We start from the raw sequence: 17,082 nt of genomic DNA on the forward strand, positions 1-17,082 counted from the left end.
GGGGGGGGGGGGGGGGGGGGGGGGGGGGGGGGGGGGGGGGGGGGGGGGCCCTCCCGGGGCGCCGTGGGGATGGGCCCTGGGAAACCAAGCGTGTTGACTGCCGCTCTCGCCCGCCTGCCCCGCCCTCCGCCGCTACACTTCCGGCGGGGCTGCGACCGCGGAGGGGCGCGGGCGGCCGCTGGGGGTGGCGGGATAGGCTGGGCGCGGCCGGCGGTGCGGGCCGTGCTGTCCAGGTCTCTGCGTTCCCCGCTGGCCGTCCGTGCCACCGGCGCCATGGGGAATTGCCACACAGTGGGGCCCAACGAGGCGCTGGTGGTTTCAGGTGAGAGGGCGGCGAGGGAGGCGGGTCTGAGGCGCCGGGGCGGGGAGGGTGTTCGGGCGCTGGCTCTGTCCGCGAAGGGGGACGCGGGGTGGGTGCGGGGCTGGCGAGCTAGCGCGGACTGGCTAGGCCGGGGAAAGGCTCCGAGGGCGGAGGGCAGTGCGGAGGGTGGGGGCGCGGGTGTTGGGCCCGAGAACCTTCCAGGAAGGGGACCCCCTTTCTCACAGTTGGCAGTGTTCCGAGGCTCCCCCTTTCACTGCGTGTTTGCCCGTGTTTATTTGCTCCTTTCTCCGCCTACTCTCTGGGCATGGTCTCCTCCCCTCTATTCCACCGTGGCCTAGGGGGTCCCGAACTGAGGCCGTGGGAAGAGGACCCGTGGTTCCCAGAACACAGCGGTTTGGCTGGATTCCGGGGCCCGGCCGTTGGGGTGGGTCTCGAAGAAGCTTTGGAGGGCAGGTGCTTGCCTGGCGGGGTGTTGGGGGGTTGGGACGGGGATCCTTGTGCTTCCGTTAATTCTGAGCGGGTTAGGCTTACTGGGGTTTACTGGCATTGCCCGCCCCCAGAGATGCGGGTGACGCCTCTACAGGTTGAGAAACCGGGTTCTGGTCTGTGTCGCCGCGGTTGCAAAATGCTGTTACAGACTCCAGAATTTCTGGGAGCTTGGGCGGGGCTTGGGAACTGCTGCACTAGGGAGGAGAGAGGTATCTTCGCCTTAAGGCTGATTTTTAAACTGTAGATTTGGGTATTTTGAGAGGTGGCTGAAGCCCTTCAAGGCACCCGTTTGTGCAGCCCCTAACTGGCTCACAGGTGCTGGGGAGGGTGGTTTCCTGACAGCTTGGAGGCCTGTGGGGGCCGGAATCCTTCAGGTCTTACTTCCCACTGCCAATGCCAATTTGCAGTCTGTGTGCAGTTGTTAGAGCTGGCTACAGAAGTCGGTGAAAGAGCGTGAGCTAGACCAGGGTTTGCGGCTGCCCCTTGGGGAGATGTAATGCATCCATTGGGAACTTTTACCCAGGAACATGGCCTCTGGCTCAGTTTGGATTTCAAAATCAATCTCTCTCTCCACTGAGAGAAATACCCACTCTCCCTGATCATGACCCTCCTACTCTTGTGGGGAAATGCAGACAAGAGTAGAGGTGGCCTTGGGATTTAGGAGGGAGACCCCCCAGAGAGCACTGAGGCCAGACTTGCACCTGTCTCCCAGACCCCAGTCCTAAAGAAGACTTTTAGAACCCAAAAATCTGAACAGTTCTTTGTTTCTCTTCTGGAATTTCTTTCTGGAAGCCCAGACCCTCAGCTGAGGAGACAAAAGCTCCAATCATGTCCCTGAGAGGTGAGAGGAGCAACTGAGTAGGGCTGCACTATACCTTCCACTTGCGGGGAATCTGGTCCTCTGGCCAGAGGCCAATGCAGTGACCTCCCTCCCCTGTTGAGAATTGAGGGTGCTGCGATCTCGTCTGATCTCGGAAACTAAACAGGGTCAGGCCTGGTTAGTACTTGAATGGGAGAATTTAGGGTGCTGTAGTCAAGGAAAGGTAGGAGAGAAGAGGGAGGGACAAAGCTCAGTATAACGGAACCTGGGGATTTGAGAGGATCCAGCAGAGATAGAGATGTAGCTCTCTCCTTCCCCAAACTTCCAGGAGAGCGAGCAGAGCAACCGCCCCCAGCCCTGCCCCCGCCCAGTTACTTAAGCCTGCATCTAGGCCCGGAGGCATCACACATTCAGCCCAATTTAAGAAGGATACAGATACATCTCCTGCACCTGAAAAGACTGGAGGGTTTTCCTGGTTGTCTAACCTCCCTCCTTCATTTGTAATATAAAACCTTTCTCTCTCCATCTATTTTTAGCAATTTAAAAGGGGAGATCCGAACGCCATACATTTTTCCCCCATCCCTACGATAGGTCAGAGGTTCTTAACCTTGGGGGTTGTGGGTAGAATCTAGAGGTTTGTGCACTGGGATGGAGGAAAGACCTGCCCCCAACCTTGTCACTAATCTGATTGGAAATGTAGCATTTCTTCAGATTATAAATGTCAGCCACAATCCATGATAGCATTAGCAGATATTTTCCTACCATACTGCCCCTGTAGCAGGTACCTTTGAAATCATTTACCCTCTCACTGAATTCCATACAACACTACACTGTATGTTAACTAACTTGGATTTAAATAAAATTTCTTTAAAAAGCGAGTAGTTTTAGCATCGCTAAATCCTACTCCTAAAACCATTACTACAGTGTATGTTAACCAACCTGGATTTTTAAAAAAATTATTTACACTCATCACTTCTTTGAAGTTAAGCTAGTTATTAAATCTACCACTAGATTTTATTATGTAATGTGTTCCTATATCACAGCTATAGCAATTACGTGTCACACATTTATTGGTATTCATATTTTGATAACTTTCAGTATAATTTATTTACACATTTTATACATTTATGAACATTCCCACATTGCTGAACCACTAATGGGTGTTGTAGCTCAAAAGAGGCTAAATCCCCCTTGTAGAGTATTGTCTTCCGGAGTAGTGGGAGGATGGTAGAGGAGAAACAGGAAGGGAGTAGAATATTCCTGAGAGGGCAGAGGGATGGGCTGGGTCTGGAGGAACTAAGAGTGGGGCAGAGGTTGGCATGGGATGTTTTGTGATTTCTTCAGCTCAGGTGAGGACAGGGCAAAGGCAAGTAAGTTGAGTTAGAAAAAAGTGAGATAAAATTAGGAGAAACTTCCAGGTCTGAAGAGAGTAAGAGCTAGGGAGGTCAAGGAAGGGGTACCTAAGTGTTCTCTTTTGGGAGCTGTGCTCAGGCTCAGCGTGACCAGGAATCTGGGAGGGAGATGCCTTTCAGGGCCAGAGGCTGGTGGGGGTGGGGCAGGCTGGCAGTACGAGCTTCCTGTGTTGCTACCCCGGGGAACCTGGCCATGTTGCCATTGGCCAAGGCCCAGCTTAAGCTTTGGCAGCCTGCTCCCAAGGTCACAGAATAAGTTAAAGGTAAAGGGTGGACACCCCCTTCCCCCACCCAACCCCACCCCACCACTGCCACCTCCACTCCCAGCACCATGAGACAGACACATCCTGGAGCTGGCTGGAGGCCCCAGCCCTCACCAGTCCCAAAGTGAAGCAAGCTGTGATTTTTGACCCTTTCAGTTTCTCCAGATCTCATGATGGCTTAGGTTTCAGATTGACTGCTTGTCCTTAGAGGCCTCCCTTACCCCACTGCCCAGGGCAGAGAGGCCTGCAATAGCTTCCCTTGAGCAACAGCCCTGTGGACGGTTATTTCCACCCCAGGGAAACAGGCAGACTGCCTCTTTCTTCCCTCCCTTCCTCACACTGCTCCTTACTCCCTGGACTTCTGGCTCCGTTCACACCGTGCACAGTGCAGGCCCAAGAAACTGGGTTGGCTGCCCGGTGAGCAGTCTCAGAGACCAGTTCTCTAAGGTGACAGGCCCTCTGCACTCATGAGGCCTCTGTCCTTTGCCTCCACCCGTCCAAACCTTGTCTCCAATTGTCTGTTGTCTCTGGTGCAAGTTGTTGACATCACCACCTGCTCAAACCTGTACTCTGGAGTTGCACTGATCTGGTAGCCAGTAGCCACTTAAATTGAAATTAACTAAATTAGAGGAGCACCTGGGTGGTTCAGTTAGATGTCCGACTCTTGATTTCAGCTTGGGGCTTGATTTCACGGTTCGTGAGATCGAACCCTGAGTCCGGCTCTGTACTGCTTGGGAGTCTCTCTCCCTCTCTTTCCACCTCCCCAGTGTGCACATGCATTCTCTCTCCCAAAATAAATAAACTCAAAAAAAAAATTTTTTTTTTGATTAATTGATGTACCAGCCACATTTCCAGTGCTTCATAGGCATGTGTGGCTAGTGGTTGCCGTATTGCGGCTACAGAACATTTCCACCCTCACGGTTCTCTTGGAAAAGACTGCTCTAGAAGTTATCCCATGACATCAGCCACCACGTCCTGCCTTCATCACTGCAAGAGGCTTCTACCCAATCTCCTTGACCCACCCCCATCTTCCTCCTGTGCAAAGTGGTGTTTCTAAAATGCAAATGTAATTTTGTCGCTCTTCACTTTAAATTCTTGTGTGACTACCTCCCCATCACACACACACACACACACACACACACACACACACACACACACACAAACAGCTCTTTGGCCTGATACCTGAGACACTCCATGATCTGCCCTCTGCCCCTCTACTCTGCCTTGTCCCCCGTTGTGGGTCCTCAGAGACACTGTAACCCAGCTACATGAATCGACCCCTGACCCTTGACCTTTGGAGGCACACACCCTAAGGCTTTCCTGGAAACTGATGTTTGTGACTCCAGAAATGACGACACCCCCTGGCTTTTTCCCAAATCACATTTCCTTTGAATCATCTGTTTCCTGCACATTTTTGTGCACTGCAAGGAAACTGCCCCTCTAGCTTTTTACCAAAGCTGTCTTGAACTCAGTGAATAATTTTGATACTATCAGGAGAGTTCACAAGAATTTCAGGAATTGGTTTTTCTCACTTCCGCATAGACCGCATGCCAGCATGCCGGACATATCTACAGCCTGATCCGAGCTGGGGCCGGATTCAACATCCTGTTTCATTGATGCAGTTTTGGGGAACCACTTTCTTTTTAGACCTTTTCCCTTTCTCTTCACTTCTCGTGTTGGTACCACAGGTTGCCCTTTGTTTTGAATATTTGCCTTCCCCATTCACTCCCACAAGAGGCACACAGTCACTCTAAAGCCCTGGGAATAGAGAACCAGCCTTAATGAGATGTGTGTGCCGGGCATGAGCAAGGATCCCATCTTGGCTCCGAGACACCTCCCTCCCTTCAGCCTCCCAGTGCCCCCCACCCCATGTGCCCCGTATTCCTTCTTGATCTGCACATGCCCTGATAACAGGTGAATCACAGAGTATTACAATTTTCTCAGGAAAAGTTCCCACCTCCTACAAGATAGGAATTGTAGGGGCGCCTGGGGGCCTCTGTTGGTTAAGCCTCTGACTTCGGCTCAAGTCATGATCTCATGGTTTGTGAGTTCAAGCCCTTGTGTTGGGCTCTGTGCTGACAGCTCAAGAGCCTGGAGCCTGCCTCAGATACTGTCTCCCTCTCTGTCTGCCCCTCACCCGATTGTGCTCTGTCTCTCTCTCAAAAATAAATTAACGTTTAAAAAAGATAGGAATTGATTCTTTATCTCTTGATCCCTAGCACAGAAATATTCTACTTGTTTGTTGAATGAATGGTTAAGTGAAAGATGGAGGCCTTTTCCTGCTCACGCCTGCCCACTGACTTATGTTCTCTGAAAGCACTTACATTCAGAACCACTCATTAGTATCCTGCTTTTTTTTTTTTATGTTTTTTATTTATGTTTGAGAGACAGAGAGAGACAGTGCGAGCAGGGGAAGGTCAGAGAGAGAGGGAGACACAGAATCTGAAGACAGGCTCCAGGCTCCAGGCTCTGAGCTAGCTGTCAGCACAGAACCTGATGCGGGGCTCAAACCCACAACTGTGAGAGCATGACCTGAGCTAAAGCTGGATGCTTAACCGACCGAGCCACCCAGGTGCCCCTAAAAAAATTTTTAGTGTTTATTTATTTTTGAAAGAGACAGAGAGAGTACAAATGGGGGAGGGGTAGAGAGAAAGGGAGGCACAGAATCTGAAGCAGGCTTCAGACTCTGAGCTGTCAGTACAAAGCCCGATGCAGGGCTGGAACTCACAAACTGCGAGATCATGATCTGAGCTGAAATCAGACGCCTAACTGACTGAGCCACCCAGGTGCCCCTGTCTGTCTCCCATTTCCATGTAAGCTCAGCACCCAGCAGTGAGGGCTGTCAACTGTCAGAGCAGGTAAAGGCCCAAAGTTGCTGTTGGAGGGCTGGGGGGGTAGATAAACCCAAGAACTGACTGACCAGCAGTGGTTTGCTTTGCTCTTCAGGGGGCTGTTGTGGCTCTGACTATAAACAGTACGTGTTTGGCGGCTGGGCCTGGGCCTGGTGGTGTATCTCCGACACTCAGAGGTAAGGGCCTGGGGGCTAGGGAACCTGGCATCCTAGTGGGCAAGGGAGAAAAGGGTCTCCAGCCTTCCCCTTTCACCCCCTGGTCAGCTAGAGTGCCCACTCTTGCCACATTCCTATCCTGGGGGCCTCCTAAGAAGCAGGTGAGATGGGTGGGGGTCTGTCTGCGGACACTTTCTCCTTAGTAGGGGTGCTGTTTCCCCTGGAGACGTGGCTTCTGTCCCAGAGAATTCAGGGCCATGCCCAAGCAGAATCCTAGTTCCCTGAGTCTAACTCAGTCATTCTTGGAGCCCTACTCCCCATGGAGAGGAAGGGCTGAGGAGACCCGCACAGGCCCGGATGGCATAGGCAGGGCTAAAGGGCAGAGAATAACAGAGACACAGTCTGAAGTGGCTCTGTGATAGTGGCAGCTTATGGACGTAGGGTGGGATCTAAGGACCTGGTGCTGGGCCAGGCAAAACATGTCTGGACCCCCTCAGTCAGTCTGGAAAGACTCACCAGAGGAAGGGAGATTTCAGCCCCCACAGGGGGCCCACCATCTGGCTCTCCCTGGGGCTCCCCCAGAACCCTTCACTTGACCAGTCTTAGCCTGGGCCTCCCCTGGCGCCCTCACTGCTTACCCACAAGGAGAGGAGGCACGCCAGCCACCTTTCCGCCATCCCCCCTTCCTGACTGTGCCCGCATCCTTCCAGGTCAGGACCCAGGCAACAGGGAAGGGGAGCGGTGGTTACCCCAGAGGGGGAGTGACAGCCATTCTCCTGGAAATCCCCCTCTGGCCGAGCCCCCTAGTCAGCAGACAGAGGCTCCCTGTGGCTGCACTGAGCTACTGTGCTTGGGACCCCAGGGAGACAGGGTGTTGGCTAGGGTTGGGGCCAAGGGAAAGCAGGTCACCTTTTTAACTTCACGGATTGCTCGTGACCCGCTTTGTTCTCCCCTCACTTGGTTCTGCCTGAGTTGAGGAATCCTGGGGGACTCTTCTGGCTCAAGGCTGAAAGTACCTGAGAGTAACCAATACCTGTCACAGCTTCTTCTCAGGAGGTTGCTAGGCCCTCCTGAGTGGGCCAGTGGCCTGTCGGCAGCCATGGGGTCTTCTCTCCAGAGGCACTGTCCCCCCACCCCACATGCCTTACCGTCCTGGGATGACAGCGTATCTCATCCAAACACTTTGAGGGACAGCCAGGCCTGGAGAGTCTGCACCTTACCCAGAGACCTGTCCCACGCAGGCATCCACTGCTAGGGTGACATGCCTGCAGCCCTTTCTCTGCGTTCTTGGCACCCCCTCCTGCTTCTTGCTCTAGGGAGCAGAGCCCCGAGACAGGAGAGCCAAGCTTCTCCAATAGTAGGTTTGGAAGTGAGGAGTGGAAGGCCTCGTACGCCATCCTGGGAAACTGACCTCACACACCCAGGCTTAGCATTCTCCCGCTGGTCCCCCTTGCTGGGTGGTCTAAGCCTGCAGTCCTCCCCTTCTGGGGCTCTGTTTCCAAGGGCAGCCCCTTCCTGGACCCCTAGCCTGTTCGAAAGACAGCTCTACAAGCCGGGGCCTCTATGTCCCTAGGCTGGCAGAAGGAGCCTCTCATGTAGGAGTAGAGGCTTCTAACCCAGCCTGGATTCTAGCCTCCCTTGCAAGATGCTTTCCACACACCACCCTACGTGTCCCCCACCTCCGTTGTCAGCCATTCTTCCCCCAGGCTTAGTGAAGTCCCTCCTGCTGCACTTTGCCGCCACATCCTGCCCTGAGGCCCCGATGTGGCAGCTCTCTCGCCCTTACCTGAGTGGGTCCTCCACCTCTGGCATCTGAGCTGCAGCCTCCTGTCTTCCCCCCTTCCCTCCCTCCTTCCCTCCCTCTTTCCTATCTCCCCCTCTCCTCCCTCCCCAGAAGAGAGCTTGGTGGTTCCTGTCTGAGTCCTCTCAGGCCCAGGAGTGGTAGGATTAGGGGCTCAAATGAAGGCCCCTTCCCATATCTGTGCAGCCAGAGCCCCCAGGGCTGCCACTGCCAGGTAAAGGCTGGCCGCTCCTATCCCCCCGCCCCCCCGCCCCTGTCCCCCAGTCGGCCTGCTTCTGCTCCTTTAGCTTCAGCCACTCCTCCTTTCCTCTGGTTTAAGGAAACTGTCCACATGGTCCGTGGCCCCGCTTCTGCCTGGCCTGCCACCCTGCACCATCTCACACACACATGCCGCACTAGGGAGCCCAGCTAGGGAGGCCCACACAGCTTCCAGGTGCTTTGTTTTCTTGGCCGTGACTCTCTTTGCTTGTGCCCAGTTTTGGAAATCCCAAAGTGAATTATGCTGTCACCTCTCAGTTGTCCCTGTGAATATTCTGGGAGGGACACACTTTCTCCTCCAGCCTTCCTTGACACCTAGCCCCCCAAATCAGAAAATCCAAGGTTTTCTTTGGGCTTTCCAGGCCCTAAATTACCTTCTTAGTGACATATAGCACAAACCCAAGCAGGATTCAGTGTTGGCTGTGGCTCATTAATCCCCAGAGTGGCCTCTCTTGTCCAGTTTCTGGAAACACAGGTTTGCCTGTGTATGGAGGGTAAAGGTGAGGCTAAGTGTCCTGGACCCTCGTGCCAGGAGTCTGCCAGGACTCTCCTGGGAAAGTGAGGTGGTGGGCAAGCCAGGTGCCTTGTGCACAGGCCTCCCGACCTCAGGTCGTCAGCTTTTCCCCCCGCCCAGCAGCTCCTCCTCAGAGCGGTGTAGGGGTTAGAGAAGAGACCCAGAGGCCTCAGGCCAGCAAGAGGCCTTTCTCTGTCCCCCTACAACCATAGGCTGAGCTGGCAGTAAAGGGCTGAAGTACTAAGATCAACCCCGCCCTGCCCCAGGCATCCGGCATCGTTGCTTGTCTGGTAACCACTGTGTGTGTTTGCTGTGTCCCCTCCTACCCCTTCCTGCCCCTACCTCTCCCTCCCCCTGGCTGCTCCTCAGACTGTCTCTGGAGGTTATGACCATCCTGTGTCGCTGTGAGAATATTGAGACGTCGGAGGGGGTCCCGCTATTCGTAACAGGGGTTGCACAGGTAATAACCCACCTGCTTCCTCCTCTGTGTCTAACCTTCTCTCTTCCTGCCCTGTGGGGCCTGGCAGGCAGGACCTGGATGGACTCCCCTCTGAGAGTGTGCCTCCCTCCCCTCCGCTCCCACCTGTGCTGCTGTGGGTGCCAGGATGGACCCCAGAGCCCTCCAGCTCCCTTGCCCTCACCGACCGGGGCTGCTAGTGGGGAAAGAGCAAGGGATTCTGGAAGCTTTGCCCAAGTCTGCTAGTGGATGTCCTTGGATGCCAAGGGGTAAGTTGAGGCAGGAGACACAGGCCCCTGTGTGCCAGAGCTCGGCTGTCTGGACAGGCTCTGTGGAGTCCTTTGCTAGCCCCCCATCCATGCTGACACCCCAGTGTCAAGCCCTAGCCCTCTTTCTTGCAGGGCCAGAAAATGGGTCCCATGAGAAATTCTGTGTCCCATGAGAAATTCTGTTCACCGAGCTCCTTGGCCTCCTCTGACCTCCTTGACAGGCCTTAGAAAAACGAGCCTTGGCCATTCCTTACTCCTGATCTTTGTTGAGAAGCCTTTGAAAATCTCTTATCACTAGGTTTTAGTTTCCCTATGTCTGAAATAGGGGAATCATGTCCTCTCTGTGTTCTGTAAGGGTATTGGAAAGGCAAGTAGAACAACATGAGGGCTCTTTGGGATTTTTGGAAAATAAGTGCTGGAGAAACCTAAGCTTTATTATGAATCCAGTCTCACTGTGTGGGGGCGGGGTAAGCTCATTTATTTAAAAAAATTTTTATGTTTATTTATTTTTGAGAGAGAGACAGAAGGAAAGAGCATGAGTGGGGAAGGGGCAAAAAGAGAGAGCTGGAGACACAGAATCCAAAGCCGGCTCCAGGCTCTGAGCTGTCAGCACAGAGCCTGACATGGGACTCAAACCCGCATACTGTGAGATCATGACCTGAGCCAAAGTCGGATGCTCAACCAACTGAGCCACCCAGGCATCCCAAGTTCATTTATTCATTTTGAGAGAGAGAGAAAGCAGAGGAGGGGCAGAGAGAAGGGGAAAAAGAGAATCCCAAACAGGCTCCACACTGTCCATGCAGAGTCCAGCACAGGGCTGGATCCCACCAACTGTGAGATCATGATCTGAGCCGAAATCCAAGAGCTGAACGCTCAACCAGCTGAGCCAGTCTCACTGCCCCCCAGTCTCACTTTGAAAAGCAAGTGGCCCAATGTCTCGCTCTCCACTGCCATGCAGCTGTAGCCAGTGAAACCCATTCCTGACCCAGGGTATTTAGTAACCCCCAGTGCTTTCTTTGTGACACGCAGCTGCTCCTCCTCATAGCTTCGCGCGGCGGCTCTCTGTTGATTGAGCGAGCGCCTTCTTAGTTGCAGGCACTGCAGTGAACATCAGACAGCCCCTCCCCCTCAGAGCCTGCTTGCTGGCGCCCTGACTGGAAGAGCCCTAAACATCATATTACCAATCCCCTTACCTTGCTTCAAATTGCCCTTCAGGCGTCTCAGGCAAAACCCTACGCCACTTCTCCCTTCCTCACCCAGCCTGCCGGCTCTAATGGGGAAAGGGACCGCCCCCACCTTATCCACTCCTTGTAGCTGTGCACCACCAGATTTCGCCAAGGAGGCCTGAGAGACTCAGAGCAGCTTGTGTAGAACCAGTAGGGTCCCAGCCTCCCTTGACACCCTTGGCTAAAGAAACGCTGCTGCTCCCCCTCCAAACTGCTATCGACTTGAAATAACTGCAGATACCTACGTCCCTTTTAAGCTTGGTGATGTGGACCCTGGAGATTGTCTGGGCCAGGAAGCCCTCATGTGACCTTAGCCCTGGTTCCCCACTTGAGCCACCTGGGCCCAACCCCAGAGGGTAGGCTTCAAGTCCAGCCTGTTGCCAGGTGAAGGGACTGGGCAGGACTCCCCTGGCCAGATGCAGGGCCACTCTGTCTCCGGCCAGCAGAGGGCATACTCCTAGCATGCCAGGCTAGTAGGCAGGGCTCTCTGGGCAGCCTCCCAGGGCTCCTTGGGGACAGGTGAAGGCCCCTGAGGGATGTTCAGATGACCCACGCAGTCCAGCCTGGAGCACCAGCACTTACGTGTTTTCCCCAGGACACACACACACACAGCTACACATGGACCCTCCCCACTGGCCCAGACCACCCACAGCCACTGCTCTACTCCCTTCCCCTACTCTGCAAACCAGGCTCATGTGCACAGAGGACATGTGTGCCGTGGGAAGGACACTTATGCTGCTTCCCCCAGTGCTACCCGCACCCACGCTGCTCTGCCTTCCCACCCATCTGCCCACAGACTCCTGACTTCAACCCCTCATAGCGCCCTTCCCACCTCTGCAGCAGGACCCCTGGCCTGTCTCAGGCGGAGCAGTGAGGTATTGGACTCTCCCCTCACCCCAGGCCCCTGGCCCCCAGACCCATGCCCCTGTTTTGCATTTCTTGGCAGGATTTCCCTAGAGATTATGACGTTGCAGCCCCGCTGCGAGGACGTAGAGACGGCCGAGGGGGTAGCTTTAACTGTGACGGGTGTCGCCCAGGTATAGTAACTCAGCAGCCCCACGCATGTCCGTTGAGCTGCCTCGTCCCTGTGCTGGGGTTTGGGGGGAGGAGGAGAGGATGGCAGCCAGGGGCAGTCTCTCTCCAGTGCCCCTTTCCCCGCCCTCCCCTTCCAAGAAAGGCTCATCGCCACCGGAACACACTCACTCGGCCCCTTGGCCACTCAGTAGGACTAACAGACACCCCTTCTCTCCTCAGCGGGCCCACGAGGGACAGAACCGCGCTGAGGGCTTCTCCTCACTAACCCCACCCCGTTCTTTGCAGGTGTTGGAAGCACCACCCCCCAGAATCCAGGCCTTCCCTGTTCCCGGGGGGAGGGGGCTAAAGGGGACCAGAGGGGAGGTCACGTGAGGCACAGGAGCTCTGTCAGAGGCTGCTTTATGTTTCCAGTATGAACCCAGGGTGAGGGGCTTCCTGCTCTAATCCAGTTCTCAACCTCACATGGCAGCAAGGTGCAGCCATGTTACAGGCCTCTGGCAAGCGGGCGCTTGGCTTCACACCTCGGGTATGAGAGGCAGGTGGATACCCACCCCCGGTGGCAGCCCCTGGACCTGTCTCCTGCCCTGTCCAGGCTCTCTTCCCTTGTCTGTATATCTGTGTATCCCTATCACTCGTTTTACTTTCTGCCCTCTCTGCCCCTCAGCCCGCGGGTCTCCCACTGGTGGGGGAGCCTGCGTGGGAGGAATTTGCTAATGTGGAATTGTGAGTGGGCTCAGGGGTTGGGAGACGAGACCCAGATGCCTGGCAGAGAGGCCATGTTGGGGCCTGAGGAGGCCAGTAGAAATAAAAATTGTCAGTATAAGAATTCCACGTGTGCTCTCCCCACCAGAGGCCTCAGACAGACTCTCTTCCCGCCTGGCCCCTAGGCCTCCAGGGCTGAAAAAGGAGGGGAGGGGTACAGCCACTATCCTCCACATCTGTGGGTCTGGGACCTCCATTTGCCCCACTACAGCCTGATTCAAGCGCCTCTGTAACTACTGGCAGGTGAAGATCATGACGGAGAAGGAGCTCCTGGCAGTGGCCTGCGAGCAGTTTCTGGGCAAGAATGTGCAGGACATCAAGAATGTCGTCCTGCAGACCCTGGAGGGACACCTGCGCTCCATCCTTGGTAAGGCCCTCCCCCTCCCAGGGACCCCTCTGCTGCCTTCAAGGTGCCCTCAGGCTCTCCAAACCAGGGCCCGGGAGGGGCGTGGAGCAGGGCAGGGAGGTCTGTCAGTCTCACCAAGGTTTCCTTTCCAAACTTCATGTGACTTGAGGGAAAGGGGAGGGCATTGAGATGGGGAGGTGAGGGGCTGCCAGTCTGGTCAGGCTCCTGGGGTTGCTTGTGACTTTTCCTCATTCAGCCTGGACTGTACAAGAGGCGGCTCAGTGTTAAGGCCATGAAGAGGACACCCCAGGAGGACCCAGCTCAGACTGCACTGCTCGGGCATACCCTCACACTGCTACTTGCATGCCCCCTCCCCTCTGCAGTGGGAGGGGAGCCAGCCCATGATCCCTCTGTCCCCAGGTACCCTCACTGTGGAGCAGATTTATCAGGACCGGGACCAGTTTGCCAAGCTGGTGCGGGAGGTGGCGGCCCCTGACGTCGGCCGCATGGGCATCGAGATCCTCAGTTTCACCATCAAGGTGCAGTGTGCTAGGAAGGCTGCAATGTTCCCCTGGGAGGGGGGTGCTGGCAGGAGGGACACCTTTGTGCCTAGGACTCTTCCCAAGGATGATTCCCCCTTCCCTCCCAGGACGTGTATGACAAAGTGGACTATCTAAGCTCCTTGGGCAAGACACAGACCGCCGTGGTGCAGAGAGATGCTGACATTGGGGTGGCCGAGGCTGAGCGAGATGCAGGCATCCGGGTACCGTGGGCTTTCCTTCCTGCCTCCAGGGCCAGGGATCTCAGGGGTGGTGGGACCGTGGTAGGTCGGGGGACCCTCAGCACTTGCCCCTCCTGCTGCCAGGAAGCTGAGTGCAAGAAGGAGATGCTGGATGTGAAGTTCATGGCAGACACCAAGATCGCTGACTCCAAGCGAGCCTTTGAGCTGCAAAAGTCAGCTTTCAGTGAGGAGGTCAACATCAAGGTGAGGAGCCATGGGGCATCCTCGGTTGGGGCTCAGGGCTCGCACACGACCTGGCAGCCAGCCTCTGATGTGCTACCCATCTTCCTGCCACAGACAGCCGAGGCCCAGCTGGCCTATGAGCTGCAAGGGGCCCGTGAGCAGCAGAAGATCCGGCAGGAAGAGATCGAGATTGAAATCGTGCAGCGCAAGAAGCAGATTGCAGTGGAGGCGCAAGAGATCCTACGCACAGACAAGGAGCTCATTGCCACGGTGCGCCGCCCTGCCGAGGCTGAGGCCCACCGCATACAGCAGATCGCCGAGGGTGAAAAGTGAGCGCCTCTGGCTGAGAGAGGACTAGTCAGGCAGGCTCCTCTCCCGTCCACCTCCCCAGCCCCAATGTGGAATCTGCTTCTCCCTGCACCTGCTGGCTTAGGTGGGGGTGAGCCGCCTTCCCAGTGGGATTGCTGTTGGGAAGGCTGAACTAGATAAAGGAGACCTGAGGGCACTGTATGGTACTTGGCACAGCAGGCATCCTGGCTGGTCCCCTCTTCCCATTTGCCTCTGGAACTGGTGGCCTCTCCCTGGCCAGAGCCAGAAGGCAGCACCTCCCTTCCTGGGTCCCCAACCCCTGACACCCATCAGAGCAGAGGGTTTGAGGGTTTGCTGGCCCCCAGGCAAGGCTGGTGGGGCCTCTGGCACTTAGCACTGATCCCACCTGGCCTGAACTCCTGCAGGGTGAAGCAGGTCCTCTTGGCACAAGCCGAGGCTGAGAAGATCCGCAAAATCGGGGAGGCGGAGGCAGCAGTCATCGAGGCAATGGGCAAGGCCGAGGCTGAGCGGATGAAGCTCAAGGCTGAGGCCTACCAGAAATACGGGGACGCAGCCAAGATGGCCTTGGTGCTGGAAGCCTTACCCCAGGTGAGGCCTTCGCCCCCAGTGTGTCCGGCTGGGCCTTGTCAGGAACACAACTACAGGCTGGCTGAATGCATTAAATGTGGGAGTACTCCGTGGCAGGCAGGAACCCTATAACAGGCCCAGGCCCATCCCTGGCCCACTGCATCTCACTGACCATGGCTTGCAAACAAGAGGGTGGGGTTTGGGCAAGGTGGAGAAAGGAAGGGAAGAGGCTGGACGAGGCAGGAGGACAGAGTCAGATCACCAACTGAGCTCTCCTCCCACCTCCCCACCTAGATTGCTGCCAAAATCGCCGCCCCGCTGACCAAAGTCGATGAGATTGTGGTCCTCAGCGGGGACAACAGCAAGGTGACGTCAGAAGTAAACCGACTGCTGGCCGAGCTGCCGGCCTCTGTGCACGCCCTCACAGGTGTGGACCTATCTAAGGTGAGCGCCCAGCCACCTGTGGGTGGGACAGTTATGAGCCCCAGCGCCAAGGCCTCATGGCGCCTCCCTTCCTCACAGGTACCGCTGATCAAGAAGGCCACCGGTGTGCAGGTGTGAGGCTCCCGAAGGCCTGTGCCCCTCAGCAGCCGCCCGCCTCTCCCTCCAGCACCCGTTTGACTACCACAGCAACAACGGGAACGTTACTGACTCTGGTGCCTTATTTTGTAGGGACCAGAAGTGCTGCGTGTTCAGGCCTTCTGTGGCTGTCTTCCTTCTGTCCTGTCCCTGGCTGTCTCCTTCTTCTCCTCTTCCCCACACCTTCACTTTCACTGCCACATTCATCTGGTTGGTTTCTTCCACCCTCATCTCCCTGTATGTCTCTTCCTTTGTCTTTTTCTGTCCCTCTCTGCTCCCACCCTCTACACACATTATGTAGTTTAAGTTGAAGACATTTATTATAATCACTGTCTGTCTGTGGGGGGTAGTAGCCCTGCTGCTCCTCAGAATCCTGGTGCCTTGAAGTTCTCTGTGCATCTGTTCATCCTCCCTGTGGCCCTTGCCAAAACTCGGCATGAGTAAGGAGGGTCTGGGTAGGATGGCCACCCTTCCCTCTCCTGGCCTGGTCTTCCCAGCCCTAAACCCGACCCCAGGAAGCTCCCAGCCTCACCTGCTCCAGACCCCCTCGGCCTAGCCAGGCACTGCCCTCTACTTCAGCCTCCCTCAGCCCCAGGCCTGCTCTGGTCCCTTAATCTCTCTCTCCCTACCCAGGGGCAGAGGCAAGGCCTCCTGTCTATAGCAGCTCCCTCAGTTTACTACTGCCTTAGGAGGCCCCTGCTTGTGCTCAGGGAAGTCCCCTTCATGGATATGTCCCTACTATAGGTAGGCTTGGGATCAGGGTCTAGCCCTGTTGGGGACTAGAAGGTGTGTAGACCATCTTCCTGCTAGGGCTGCTCTGTCCTGGTTATCGGGCCAGACCATTCCAGCCAGCAGGGCTGTGCCAGGCCTGTACAGAGTTGAGTGCTGTAGACTGGCCAGACTCCATATCCCTTGTACCATCTTTCCTTCTGGCCAGAGTGATAAGGTTCCCGCCATGGGGAAGCAGTGCAGTCCTCTGTCTTCTTGCTCTAGTGGAGACAGAGGAGCGCGGTGCCCAAGCACCCTGGCAGGGGTGCTGTGGGTGACCAGTGGTCCCAGTGTCCCACTTCTGGCTCTGCCCCAGCCTGTGTAGCTGTTCCTGCATGTGGATGCTGCATGTCTGGTCTGGGGCTTGGATGCTGCACTGCCCCATTGCCTGTCCCTTCTGGTAAAATAAAACATCTGTTATGCCTATGCCCTGTATTGTGTCTTCTGTGAGAGTAGAGGCTAGGAAGCAAGGACTAAGCAGGTCCCCTACCCATAACACCCATTCAGCCTCAAGGCTACACTGTGTCTGTTTTCCCCCATGGTAGCCACTGGAGGGCATCAGCACACTGGCCTTGTCCCCAGTAGCATTCTGGGGCAGGGTGGCCATTGGCCCAGGTTCTGCAGCCAGACCTGAGCCTTGGGAGACCTGGCTCCATTGCCTGCAGAAGATGGAAGGGGTTGCCGGGTTCCCTCACGCCCCCTGAGCCTCACTCAGTCATGGAGCCCATTTCTCAGGCTTAAGCACATGAACTCTGGAATCAGACTTCTTGGGTTTAAATTTTAGCTCTATTGTTACCATCTGTGTAATCGTGAGCATCTATCTTCATCTCTCTCGGCTTTAATATCCTTTTTTTCTTTTTATTTAGTTTGAGAGAGTGTGTGTGTGTGTGTAT

General features: G+C 55.6%; 1 protein-coding gene across 5 annotated transcripts; it reads left to right on the plus strand.

Annotated features, from left to right (window-relative positions):
* Nucleotides 1–135: 135 nt before the first annotated feature.
* FLOT2 (flotillin 2) lies at nt 136–16,615 on the plus strand. Of its 5 annotated transcripts, none has more exons than XM_029927581.1 (11): nt 136–322; nt 6,253–6,334; nt 9,256–9,346; nt 12,879–13,002; nt 13,402–13,520; nt 13,631–13,744; nt 13,847–13,966; nt 14,060–14,274; nt 14,680–14,863; nt 15,137–15,286; nt 15,365–16,615. In XM_029927581.1, the coding sequence occupies exons 1-11, from the start codon at nt 274–276 to the stop codon at nt 15,401–15,403; spliced, it is 1,287 nt and encodes a 428-aa protein (XP_029783441.1). In that variant the 5' UTR covers nt 136–273; the 3' UTR covers nt 15,404–16,615. The 5 variants fall into 5 exon arrangements, with proteins under 5 accessions (XP_029783441.1, XP_029783440.1, XP_029783443.1 ...); XM_029927580.1 differs by lacking the exon at nt 9,256–9,346 and adding an exon at nt 11,785–11,875 and having other exon boundaries at nt 138–322; XM_029927583.1 differs by lacking the exons at nt 6,253–6,334; nt 9,256–9,346 and adding an exon at nt 11,785–11,875 and having other exon boundaries at nt 139–322.
* Nucleotides 16,616–17,082: the final 467 nt, after the last annotated feature.

The sequence above is a fragment of the Suricata suricatta genome, chromosome 17 (assembly GCF_006229205.1).
Source record: "Suricata suricatta isolate VVHF042 chromosome 17, meerkat_22Aug2017_6uvM2_HiC, whole genome shotgun sequence".
Taxonomy (NCBI): domain Eukaryota; kingdom Metazoa; phylum Chordata; class Mammalia; order Carnivora; family Herpestidae; genus Suricata; species Suricata suricatta.

What these genes read in the sequence shown, in the direction of transcription:
- FLOT2 (XM_029927581.1), top strand. Translation starts at nt 274, where the DNA reads ATGGGGAATTGCCACACAGTGGGGCCCAACGAGGCGCTGGTGGTTTCA. An exon ending in ACACCTGCGCTCCATCCTTG is followed by an intron (nt 13,003 to 13,401) that starts GTAAGGCCCTCC and finishes CTCTGTCCCCAG; the next exon opens with GTACCCTCACTGTGGAGCAG. An exon ending in AGCGAGATGCAGGCATCCGG is followed by an intron (nt 13,745 to 13,846) that starts GTACCGTGGGCT and finishes TCCTGCTGCCAG; the next exon opens with GAAGCTGAGTGCAAGAAGGA.